Source organism: Ailuropoda melanoleuca, chromosome 12 (assembly GCF_002007445.2).
Source record: "Ailuropoda melanoleuca isolate Jingjing chromosome 12, ASM200744v2, whole genome shotgun sequence".
In the NCBI taxonomy this organism is placed as follows: Eukaryota; Metazoa; Chordata; class Mammalia; order Carnivora; family Ursidae; genus Ailuropoda; species Ailuropoda melanoleuca.
In genome coordinates, this window is record NC_048229.1 from 23,186,597 (window position 1) to 23,198,946 (window position 12,350).

At 50.1% G+C, this 12,350-nt stretch overlaps 1 protein-coding gene across 1 annotated transcript in view; it reads right to left on the reverse strand.

Annotated features, from left to right (window-relative positions):
* Positions 1-12,350, reverse strand: part of MYO18B (myosin XVIIIB) — a 246,829-nt gene that overhangs the window by 64,868 nt on the left and 169,611 nt on the right. Inside the window, exon 38 of the mRNA XM_034638624.1 lies at positions 8,735-8,920. Coding sequence (XP_034494515.1) covers positions 8,735-8,920 — 186 coding nt within the window. The remainder of the gene's footprint in view (positions 1-8,734; positions 8,921-12,350) is intronic.

A 12,350-nucleotide genomic window follows, 5' to 3' on the forward strand; every position in this document is an offset into this window, starting at 1 on the left:
AGATATCTCATCTCAGAGGCAGACGCAAAGAAACTCATTTCATTAGACGATAACCACCTCTTGAACTGAGACAAGCACATTCATCGTTTGGGATAAAGATAGCTTGGAAAAATTCCATCCCAGAAACGTGTCTGAGGCTAGTGGCATGGGGTCTCACATTCTTTTGAGGACCAAGTTTCTTTTGTAGAGAAACCTTTGTGGGGAGACAGGAGCCCGTGGTGCCTGGAAAGGGGCAGTGATAGAAACACCCACATCTCCCCCTGCCACCTCACCGAGAATGCAGGAGCCCACGATGGGTGGAAGCGAAGCAGTCTGAACGGGGAGTTTATAACGGGCCATTTTGGATCACGCTGAGATAACGGGACGGTAATTAGGAGAGCTATCTCCCCCGTCAGGAGAGCCATAAAAGGTATTATTTACACCCTGCTCATGGCCCCAAATGCCCTCCATATGGAATGCCTTTTTAAATACTTCAGTTCCCAGCCAAAATAATTCATCTTTATGCTCTGAAGTTCACAGTCATTTGCAGGAGGAAAACACAGAGAGTTTTCGCTGATGTTGTTTTTGTTTTTTAAAGGAAACCCTTAACTTGGGCTTTGGTGAACGCCTCCAGGCGAAGTGGTGGGAGGGGGCTGTGTTCCCAACCACAGTTTGGAAATAGGGGTCTTCGGGTGGCCAAGAAACCCAACAAGAGAAAACAAGAGTGAACGTGAAAACTAAAGGTCCTTACCAGATATGGTCAGATTGTCAGAAGACAGGAGGAGGCAACGGGAAGTGGTGGACAAGAGGGAAAGACGAAGGAGCTGGCATGACTGAGGAGCTAAACATGGGGCGAACCACTCGGAAAAGAGTAGACGGGATCAGACCCATTTGATATATGAGGCTAAGGAAGTCCTTCTGATGACAGAGTTCTGACGGTGAAGTCACTTCGCTTAAAAGAGTCCATGAATGATGAAGTTTGATTTAAGATCCTTTGGACTCTTTCCACTCGACACCACGACCTCCTAACTGGGACATGATGACCCCAGCCCAAGGAGACTCCAAGCAACTGTGTGTTGGAAGGGGCTCCTACCAGCGTGCACAAGCCCGCTGCTGAATTTTCCAGAACTTTGCAGGCCGGTTGTCCAACACGACTACCATTAAGAATTAAACGGTACAAACTTATACGCCAATAAATCATATTAAAAACAAAAGTAACCACATACTCAAAATGCATTGCTTCCTAATTATTTTAGCACCATTTTACTATCATCCGTGGTTTTAAAGTGTTGGGTGTCTATCCTACATGGAGGGTGGCCTCCCAATTCCACGTTCAGTGACATCATGTTGTTAGCTTGCAATCAGCCCTGGTGGGAGAATTGAGAACAAGACACACCGGGACTCACCTACTCTGGAAAGCTCGTTGTTAAACTCTTACGAGCTCACGACTGGCCCAAGCTTTTCTCCTGGGAGCGCCGACCCGGATCCAAATTCACTCCAACCTCTCAGTGACATCAAGGGGAGGTCTCCTTATGGGGAGCAGGGAAAACGCCTCCCCCAAGTTCTGAAGAGAGCCAAGACCCACATGGCTAGCCCATCGTCTGTTTCGGGCCTCACCTTCTTTTCCCTCCCCACCACCCCAAAGGTGGAAAATACGCCCCCAAGTAACACCCAGTCAATAATTCATGGGCCATATATAATTGATGCTGGATTTAACAGAAGTAGAGCCGTAAGCGGTTGTCTATTAACTATTTATGATTTTGCCCGGGCAGCTGACAAGCCAGGCTCAGTGAGGAGATCACACCTATGCTCCCATGTTTTACTTAAACATTATTAAAAGTACACAGTCTGCAGCAAGGCCTTCCATTCCACTCAGAATTCGGTTCTGCTGGGAAGCCGCCTCCAGGGCGGGCCTAAAGTTGGGACTGGGTTTTACTGGCATCACTCCTGTCTTTTCCCTTTGAGTGCAGGGGTGAAGCTGCCCTCCTCCTCCTGTCCTTGAATTCCTCTCCTCCTCATGTGCAAGCCCCCTCCTCCAGATTTTCTGCGACCCTGGGTACATCACATCACCCCCCGAAGCCTGTTGGGTCACCTGTAAAGTGGGGAGTACCGTGAGCCTTGCCTTTAGAGTTACCGTGAGGGTCACGTGAGAGCAGTGGGGATGCTTTTGCTTCCCAGGGCACCTTTGCCAAGGTCTGGAGAGATTTCTGATTGTGATGACTTGGAGTTGGGGGAGGGGGCTGTTCTGGCATCTAGTGGGTAGAAGAAGCCGGGGAGGCTGGGAAATATCCTGCAAGGCACAAGCCAGCCCCCCAACAGACAACTGTCCAACACCCAAAGTCAATAAAGCCTATACTACAGAATCAGAATCAAGATTCCTTTTTACGACTCAGTGAAGAAAAATACTCAAATGAGGAGATACTCTGTGTTTAAAACTTACTGAGTAGGAGAGGAGGTTTGAGTTGGTCAGACCTGGGTTCAAATTCTACCACTTGCTGGGAATGTGACTTTGGAGGAGTAGCTTAGGCTGTCTGGCTCTTAGTTCCTTCATTGGTAAAATGGGGATAATTTGCTCAAAAGGAGAGGCTGGAATGCGAGAACCCACGGAAATGCTTAGCCCAAGGCCCAGCACACCATCCGTGGTATACGAGCACTAAGTGCCCCCGACATCACTACCACCAACCATCATGGGCATGGGATGGAATGGGGAAGTGGAGCCGGTGGGTTTAGGATAAAGTTTAAGTAGAAAAAGAATCAGAGTCAGAGGAGGAGTGAGAGATGAGAGGAGAAAGAAAACAGTGTGATGTCTATTAAGTCCCTACTGTGTGCTATCACCGGGCACTTGCAGGTAAATCATCCCATTGGATCCTCACTGCCACCCAGTGAGATCGGCTGCATTATATCCACCCCTTCCCATTGTATAGATGGTGAAACTGAGGTCCTGCCATGTTAACTTAGCTGCCCAAGCTCTCTGACTCCAAGTCCAGTGCTCTTTCTACTGCCCCGTAAGGGAGCTGAAGAGTGTCTCCCCAAAATTCATATTCCCTGGGAACCTCAGAACATGACTTTTGTTTTTTTGTTTGTTTGGTTGGGGTTTTTTGCAAACAGGGTTTTTGCAGATGTAATTAGTCAAGATGAGGTCATACGGGATTAGGGTGGGTCCTAAATCCAATGACGGGTGTTCTTATAAGAACAACAGAGGACATAGAGGCAGAGGAGGGAAAGAAGTCCATGTGGACACAGAGGCAGACATTCAAGTTATGCTGCCACAGCCAATTTGAGCCACCAGGAGCCACCAGAAATTGTATGAGGAAGAAAACATTCTCCCCTAGGGCCTCCAGAGGGACCCTGCAGACACCTTGATTTCTGACTCTGGCCCCCAGAGCTGTGAAATGGTAAATTTGCATTGTTTTAAGACAACCAGTGTTTGGTAATTTGTTACTGTGACCCCAAGGAGCTGTGCATCCTCCCTCCACCCACATACACGGGTCAAAGCAATTTGGGGGAGTGAGAGAGAAAAAGAGAAAAAGAGGTGACATGTCTGCACCTACACAGGTGGCAGACAGGTGGGAGCTGAGGAAGGGCCAGGGCAGCAGCAGGGGAGAGCTGGTGTGGGGTGTGAGGAAGGGATTCTGCAGCTGGCATTCAGTGGAGGAGCTGCAATGAGAGAGAGCAGTTGTGGGGTGTGAGGAAGGGATTCTGCAGCTGGCATTCAGCAGAGGAGCTGCAATGAGAGAGAAGGAAAAGAGAGGAAGGGAAGGTGAAGAGTCAGCATTTATGTTCCTATCTGTGGTGTGTCTCTGCCCTTCTGGAAACCCGGACATTGCCTAAACACAGCATGCATTCGCTAGACACTTGCGGAACGCAGGTGTGAAGAGGCCACGTTGAACAGGATTGAACAACCGCTCCTCCCAAGCTGCCCACCAATACTGCCTTGTCATTCAAGACACCCACATGATGCACCCTCCACGTGCTCTTCTCCACGTCTCCTGGTTACACCAACCCAATTCCTCCTCCGCCCACACGTCCCATTTTGTATCAGAATCAGTTAGGGGCACCCGCATCTCCTCCTCTTGATCTTGAGATCTCCAAAGGCACAGTTCCTGCTGGGCCATTCGTGTCTGCATGATGGGGTGAACACAGGGGGAAGTGGGAAGACAAAGGAGGTGCTTCACCTAGTAAGGGGTGGGATAACAGTAAGGGCTTCCTGGAGGTGGGACCTGACTTGAGTTTGAAGGTTGAGTAGGCAGGCAGAGGGGTGCATGGGAACAAAGACGGTGAGTCAAGAAACAACACGGTGTTGGGTCCTTTCATGCTTGAGTAGAACACGCAAGGTGATAAGAGGCCGGCAGCCAAAGGCAGAAGGATCTACAGAGGCTAGATCTCAGAGGTTCTGGGAAGGAGCCGGGATGTAGTTCTGAAGGCAGTGGGGAGCCATGGAAGATTTCTTAGCAAGAAGAGTAACCCAGTAAGACGTGTCCCTTCTGGAAAGATCTTCTGCAAGGAAGAGCCAGAGTGGAGGGAGAGTGGGGAGACAAGTTGGAAGGTAATTGCAGAGCCCCAAACCAGAGGGGATGGGTCTTAATTAAAAACAAAGGAAGCAAGGATGGGAGGATGGGAGGGATGGATTTTTAAAATACCCAAATAGGGTAAAACAGCAGAGCTGTCCATTAATCTGTGTGAGCCAGAGAGAGACAGGCCACTGGGATTTCTAGCCTGGGTCACTGGGTGGTGTGCTACGAGTAAGCAGAAGTCCAATGTACATTTTTCAAGGCCTGGGAAGCTCTTGAAAAAGACACCTGGCTCGGGGGACAGTTGAGGGTACAGAGTCAGGCCAAGGTGCTGGAGGGTAAACCCAACAGGTTCGGCCTCCAGATCGGGTGTATCTGGTGGAAAGCAGGCAGAGGGTAAGGCTTCCTGTCGCCATCGGCTCTTCCAGCTGCCCTTGACCTCCCTCGGTTACCCTGTCCTGGAGCTGAGGTGGTTCCCCCTGGGCTCTGTAACTAAAAACAACAGGACATAAATCCACAGATGAGCTCTCTCATCGCTCCCAGGACAAAGGGACTTGAATGATTTCGAGCCAGAATATTCTTTTTCTCCATAATGGCTCCTGGAGTAACCAGGAATAGTACATTTACTAAAATCAATGGCAAAACCTCATTTTTCTTTTTTCCGGGAAGAGAAGTTCCATCGGCGGGGTAATTGATCCTGATCCTGACCGCGCCGGTGCGCCAGCTAGGGTGTGAATCATTCACACGAAACAACTCGCAGCCCTTTAAACCAACACCAACAGTGACAAATGGCACAGTCTGGGACAGGCGGAAGGGAACACGAAAGGGAGATCCATCAACATCCTTCCTGCTTCTCACTGGGGCCCGGCGGATCTTTTCTGGGGTCTCCCACAACAGAGCCATTTTTCAGCAGGATTGGGCTGAAAGGGCAGGGTGGTGTCATGGTGACAGCTTTAGAGCTGGACACATGGGGACACCCATCTCACCTCCGCCACTCCCAAAGCTGCAGCCCTGGGCCAAGCCCCTCATGTGTCTACCCCTCCACATTCCCTACCTGCTGGGCTTGGTATCAACGTGAAAGAAAACCACGTCTGCAAAGGGCCTAAGCAATGAATGAATGAATGAATGAATGCACACATGCTTAGAACGGGGAGTTAGAAAATTCATCCTATCCCTCCCAGGGAGATTTGAACTTAAAACATGGAAAGTGAAAGGGACAATGCTTTACTCAAAGAAATGGCTAGTGACGACAGTGGCCATGGTGTCAGCTGGTCTTCTAAAATCCCCCAAACCCTGCTGCACAGACACCTTGCTTGTCTGCGAATGCTCTGAGCGCCCATCACAGAGAAATGTATAAAATACACAAATAACAGCCTTGGCGATATCTCTCCATTCGGCGTGAGCTCCTTGAGGGCAAAGATGTGTCTTGTTTCTTGATGGATCCCCAACACTGAGCACCGGGCATGGCCCGTGGGAAAAACTGAGGATACACAGCTCATGAAAGAAAGGACCAGAATGCTGACTGCCTTGCAGGCTTTTGGTAAAATTTATTAAAGTGCACATGGCATGGAGTGGCTGTCGTCTTGTCTTGCAGGGGATGGAGGAAGCTGATTGGTGGCATGGACGTGAACCTGGAGAGGTGAGATCCCACCCGAGAAGCCTGGGGAAGTACCAGGATGCCACACTGATGGTGGGGGGCGGGGCGCTCAGCAATGGGGCGCTCCCACTGAGCTGCATTTGGTCCACGCTGCGAGCTTCTACAAAGCAGGGGCTTTATGATTCCTTGCCGCCCCCCCCACCAATGCCCATCCCTGCGCCATGCCCATAGGTGGTGTTGAATAAACAATTGATGAATGAATGAGTGAACAAATCATACGAGAAAAGAGGACATCCTCTCTTCTCCCAGTGGAAATATCCCAGGCCCAGGGGCAAGGGGTGTATTTGAGGGCAAATAGGTTGGTGAGTGTGGGATATCCACTATCAGGAAGGGCCGGCCAGCCTGACATTGACCCTCTGAGCCTTGTTAATCCACAAAGGCACTGAAGAAACAAGAGGTGCATGACCATTGCCGAACACCAGCTAGGCAGAAACATGCCCTCCTTTGTTGCAGTGGGTTGAAGGGTGGTCCCTAAAACCAAAAAGCCTCCTAGAACCTGTCAATGTGACCTTATTTGGAAAAAAAAAAGTGTCTTAATGGATATAATTAAGGTAAGGCTCTCAAGATAAAATCCACCTGGATTCAGGGCGAACCCTGAAATTCAATTATAGGTACCCTTATAAGAAAAAGGCAGAGGGGTATTTGAGACACACAGACGCAGAGACAACAACTACATGTAACAAAGGGAGACACTGGAGAGACGTGACCACAAGCCAAGGAATGCCTGGAGCCCCCAGAATTTGGAAAGACAGAGAAGGATTCGCCCCTGGAGCCTTCGGTGGGAGGGTGGTGCTGCCCACACCTTGGTTTCAGACTCCTGACCTTCAATCAAATTTATTCTGTGAGAGAATAAATTTCTGTTGCTTTAAGCCACCCAGTTTGTGTTACCTTGTTAAGGCAACCCTAGAAACTATACCACACAAGCACAGATGTGCCAAAATAAAGGGAAGAGTTCAGTCTCAGTAAACTTCTGCAGCACCTTGCAATCAAAGCAGAGAATGATGCAGGTCTTGTGTCACCATACACACAAGCTTTGTGTTTTATAGTTTTTTTGTTTTTCTTTTGATTCCTATATGAGGGTTGCTCTATAATCTTTTCAGTATTTCAGGGCCTTTAAAGATCTTAACCCGTCCCTGGAAGTGGGGATAGGAAAGAAAAGGGAGAAGGGGAGGAAGGAGAGGAGAGAGAGGGAGAAAAGAACAAAGAAAAGAAGAAAAAGCCACTGTTTGATCTGGCCGGCACGCCTGGGTGTCTGGCCAGTTAAAGAAGACATCAGAGGAGACGGGCTGGGATGTTCTCTCGCTCCTAGCCAGAGCGGGTGGGAGGGGACCCCGGCTGCATGAGAAACAGGGCTGGTGAATGAGGAAGCCATCCTGTCAACTGGAGGAAAGAGCCTTTCTCTCTCCCTATCCATGGGAGGTGGAGAAACTGCCAGTCATGGCACTTGGACTTTGTCTGGGAACCTGGGTCTCTGTGCAGAGCCTCACCTCCCCCCACATGACAGCCACGCAGATGGCTTGTCAAGGGCAAAACTGATGAGAGGGGCCCTGGCTGTGTCAGGCAGTGGCCCGAGAATTACACTTGCTGCAGGCAGACAAGTTGGTGAGACCCGTCACAAAACCAGAGTGGACAGGGCGGGAAGGAGAGAAAGACTGTGATTTAGAGACCTTCTGGCCATGCCTTGGCGGGTGCTGGATTGTCTCAGTGAAGGTTCTCTGGTGGTGGGCAAAGGGGGTGACAGATGTCTCCCAGGTCACGGAAGCAGAAACCTGGAGTCTCAGGGATATCGGACCTCACGGGGGAAAAGGAGGAGCCAGCTCTCTCAGAGGCCCTGTGATCCCTGCAGGAAACTGTCCGCAGAAAAATACAGTGTGTGATGGGGGAGATCTTCCCACTGGACAGGAAACACATTTTTATCTTTTTCCTGCCTTTTTCTTCCCTATGAAATGTAGTAAAATGTCAAACTCTATATTTTCTTTATTTTTATTTTTTTATTATTTTACTTTTTTTTCCCTGTCCTGATGGGAAACAGATTTTTAAGTGTTGCCTGGACCATGCAAGGGAGCAAAGCATGGCTTAGTCGATAAAAGCACAGATTACAGAGTTGGACTGGCCTGGGTTCAAATTCTTCCCAGTGGGTAGCGGTGGGCAAGTGAATGTACCACTCGGAGCCTCAATTTGGTATGTTGATGGCCCTTGCCTCAGTTTCCCCATCTCTAACTTTACAGGGTTGTTAAGAGGATTTTACGATACGGATGGTAAGACCCCATGCAAGGTGTACATTTGATCAACGCTGGTTCCTTTCTCTTCCCACGAGACTGCCCTGCCTTTGGAGCGACGCATGAGGCAGGAAAATGAAGTCTGTAATCAAATGCACACGTGCTGGGCGGCCATCCAGCAGCAGTGAATGCCATTGGTCCACTTTGGGCCCGCCCCCTGAGTCTGCAGCCAATGGCAGCATCGTTTCTCTGCCCAACCCCTTCTGGTTTCTCCCTGCTTCCCAAAGGCCCCAGAGAGCAGCCCCGCAGGAGGCTCCCATTCAGAAACCCTCCATCAGATGAGCCCCAGCCTTGGGGACAGCACTTACCAGCTCCATGCACCTGCGGCTGGCCTCGGCCTCCCGCTGCACGAGCTCTTCCATGTCCGCCTTCAGCTCCTCCAGGCGCCGCTGGTAATACTGGCTGCTCTCGCGTTGCTGGGACTCGGACTTGACCGCCTGCGTGAGCTCCTCGCCCATCTTGATCAGACTGTCGCGAAGCCGGATCACCAGGACCTGGAGTCGGAGCGGAGAGCACACATCCGTCTTGTTATCAAAGGCCAGGGGCAGGAGACAGGGGGCTCCTGGCAGAGAAATCCCGTGCTGAGTCTCTGTGCGTTTGTATAAGATCGTCAGGATGGCGATCCTGATTTCTGATACAGAAATGAAGACTGTAGGGGCGCCTGGGTGGCACAGCGGTTAAGCGTCTGCCTTTGGCTCAGGGTGTGAACCCGGCGTTCCGGGATCAAGCCCCACATCAGGCTCCTCTGCTATGAGCCTGCTTCTTCCTCTCCCACTCCCCCTGCTTGTGTTCCTTCTCTCGCTGGCTGTCTCTATGTCTGTCAAATAAATAAATAAAATCTTTAAAAAAAAAAAGAAAAAAAAAGAAATGAAGACTGTAAAAACCTAGCCAATATAACAGCTAGACCGAGAGGCAGCCAACCGTACAGATGGGCACCCTGGCTTTGAATATGCTCTAGGTTCAATCCTCACCACTACCTCTTCCGGGCTGTGTGACCTTGGGCAGGTTATTTAACCTCTCTGAGAGACAGGAATGATGATAGTATTGATGACCCCCGGACGCTGTCAGAATTGAAAATGTTAAGTTCCGCAGAAGGCTTAGCTCAGTGCCTGGCACACCGAACATTCTAGATAAGCATTGGGATTTATGAATATTTATAGCAGCCCTCATCATTTTATGAATCTGTGCAGTGGGGAGCACACCATGTTGGGAAATCAACCCCTTCCCCAGCATGGGTTTTGGGTTCCCGATTTGTAAAACGAGGAGGTTTGATCAGATAATCTTCCATAAATGAGCCTCAGCTCTAATGTTCCATGGCATTTTCCCTTTTCTGCGGGGAGAAGCCAAGAGGACACAAGGAAACCGTAGAGGGAAAGGAGCTGTGGGCATCACGATTGCTACAGAAAACAAACCCAAGTGCTGTTCTGCAGAATTCATTAGTTGGCCAACAAGCCCGGAGCCAATCGATTCTGATGGGCAAATACTCGAGTGTTGACCTAAAACTGAGCCCGCATGAATATTTCAGGCTCTTGCTCAAGACTCTGAGCCCCTCTCCAGATCAGAGACTGAATAATGGTCTAAAAGAAAAGCTTTACTATTCAATTGCCCTTCGCCTTTCAAATGGAGTTTAGCAACAATTTCAAAGGGCAGCAGGGAGGTTAAAAGGAAGAAGAGCAGTTCTCAAACGGTGTCCCCAAGGCACCTCATCTCAAGGACCCCGGATTCTACTACATTCAAATCATGATGGCAGAGGGGCGAAAGTGAATTTGGATATAGAATCTGCCACTGNAGGACCCCGGATTCTACTACATTCAAATCATGATGGCAGAGGGGCGAAAGTGAATTTGGATATAGAATCTGCGACTGAGGGGCGCCTGGGTGGCACAGCGGTTAAGCATCTGCCTTCGGCTCAGGGCGTGATCCTGGCGTTCCGGGATCGAGCCCCACATCAGGCTCCTCTGCTATGAGCCTGCTTCTTCCTCTCCCACTCCCCCTGCTTGTGTTCCCTCTCTCACTGGCTGTCTCTATCTCTGTCCAATAAATTAAAAAAAAAAAATCTTTAAAAAAAAAAAAAAGAATCTGCCACTGAAAGTTGTTTTTTTTTTTGTAATCGTAATTTTATTTTCTTCTCTGCTATCACTTGACTATGCTAGAATTAAGCTAAAAAAACAAACAAAAAATCTGATAGAGCCCAACCTTACGCACACTTAAAATGCAGTAGATCAAAGTTCCATGGTGATCTGCAGAGACAATTATGCCTTGAGGGATCCCTTGAGCAATTCCAAGAAGCACTAAGGGTCAAGGCAAAGAAGGATCTTTCTCTGTTCTTCCTATAAAGCATCCTTCTTAGAGACAAAACGTCCAACAGGGGATTGGGAGAATGTTCCCAAGTGAGGAATGCAGCCTCCCATTTCTAGATGCACCATCATCCCGGGGCTAAGCCAGCCAACTGCAGAGAAATTACAGCCTGCGACCAGGGCGGAGGGAACAGGGTCCATCTACTCGTGTCCCTGACATTACTCAGCTGTATCTTGGGCAGGTCACTTGACCTCTCTGGGGACATCTTGTAGTTCATTCGGTGGGGCCAATCCTACCTGCCCCATGGGGCTGCAGGGAACTTCCAGGGGAGTGGCTAATGAGAAATAGCTTTGACAGTGGTGACGCCCACTGGCGGTGGCTTGGGTCACTGGCCCGCAGAGCTAAAAGTCACTGTAATCATTAAACCCCGCCCCAGGCCATCTATGTCTTACCTGCCCTTCTCAAGGTCCAGCTGCAATGCCACCTCCTCCTGGAGGCCTCCCTGATAGCCAAGCTTGAAAAGACCTCCAACTCCCAAAACTCCCAGCCTTCTCTCCATACTGTGGGTCTTTATGGATATATTTCACCCACATCTCCTACAAAACTCAATGTTTCTAGAATGCAGCATCTGCTCTTTTGTACATCTGCCTCCTCCCTTGCGTGCATAAGTGCATGAGTGGGTGAATGGAGACGGGCAGAACTGGCTCCATGGTTAAAAACCCGGACAGACAGAGGGGTCAAGGTCTGAAGCAAGGGAAAGATCAGAGGAAGAGAAGAAACTTGAGAAAGGAAGGAAGAAGAGACAGAAGGGGAAGATGGATGGAGTGATGGCACATGGCTGTGGATGGAGGTGGACAGAGGAGGATGGAGGTGGACGAAGGTGGATGGAGACGGATGGAGGTGGGTAGGCTGGACGGATAGGTACTTGTGGGACTGTGCGGTCGAAAGCAGGCAGAAAGGAGGGATCGGGGGGAAGGAACACGGTTGGGAAATGGAGAAGGAACACGGATCCAGAGAAAGACATGAGCAGGTGGAGGGATGATGGGAGGATGGACAGAGCTTACACAAAAGCCCCACTTCTCTCGGCCTGAGTAATATTTACATGTCCACAAATACCTCAAATCTCTTAATCTGCACTTTCTGGAACTCCGTCTTGTTCTCCAGGTCACAGATGACCGCCTCCTGCCTGCTGACAATGGCTCTGTCCACGGTGGACTGCTCCAGGTACTCGATGCGCATCTGAGCCACCTGCAGCTGGGGGGGACCCCGAGACGCCCATTGACCACCTGCTGGCCCCGAGTCCCAGCATCGAGACACATGCGGGACTCAGCCCCAGATCCATTCACACCGCCTCCTTCTTGGCTCTGGTGATCATGTGTTCAAGGCACAAGCACACACTGTCAGTACCCTCACCCCAGCCCCTGCCCCTGGGTCCCAGAGGTTGGAGGTGATGATTCCTGTGTGTCTTCAGCGACGAGCATAAGACTTTCAATCAGCAAGCTCTGGCATCCCAGGACGCAACCAAGAGTGGGCTTGGGAGCCAAGCACATGCATCAGAGTTCAAAGCCAGGCTCTGCCCCTTTCCAGCAGGGGGTACCTGGGCAGGCCCGTTCCCCCTTGAGCTCA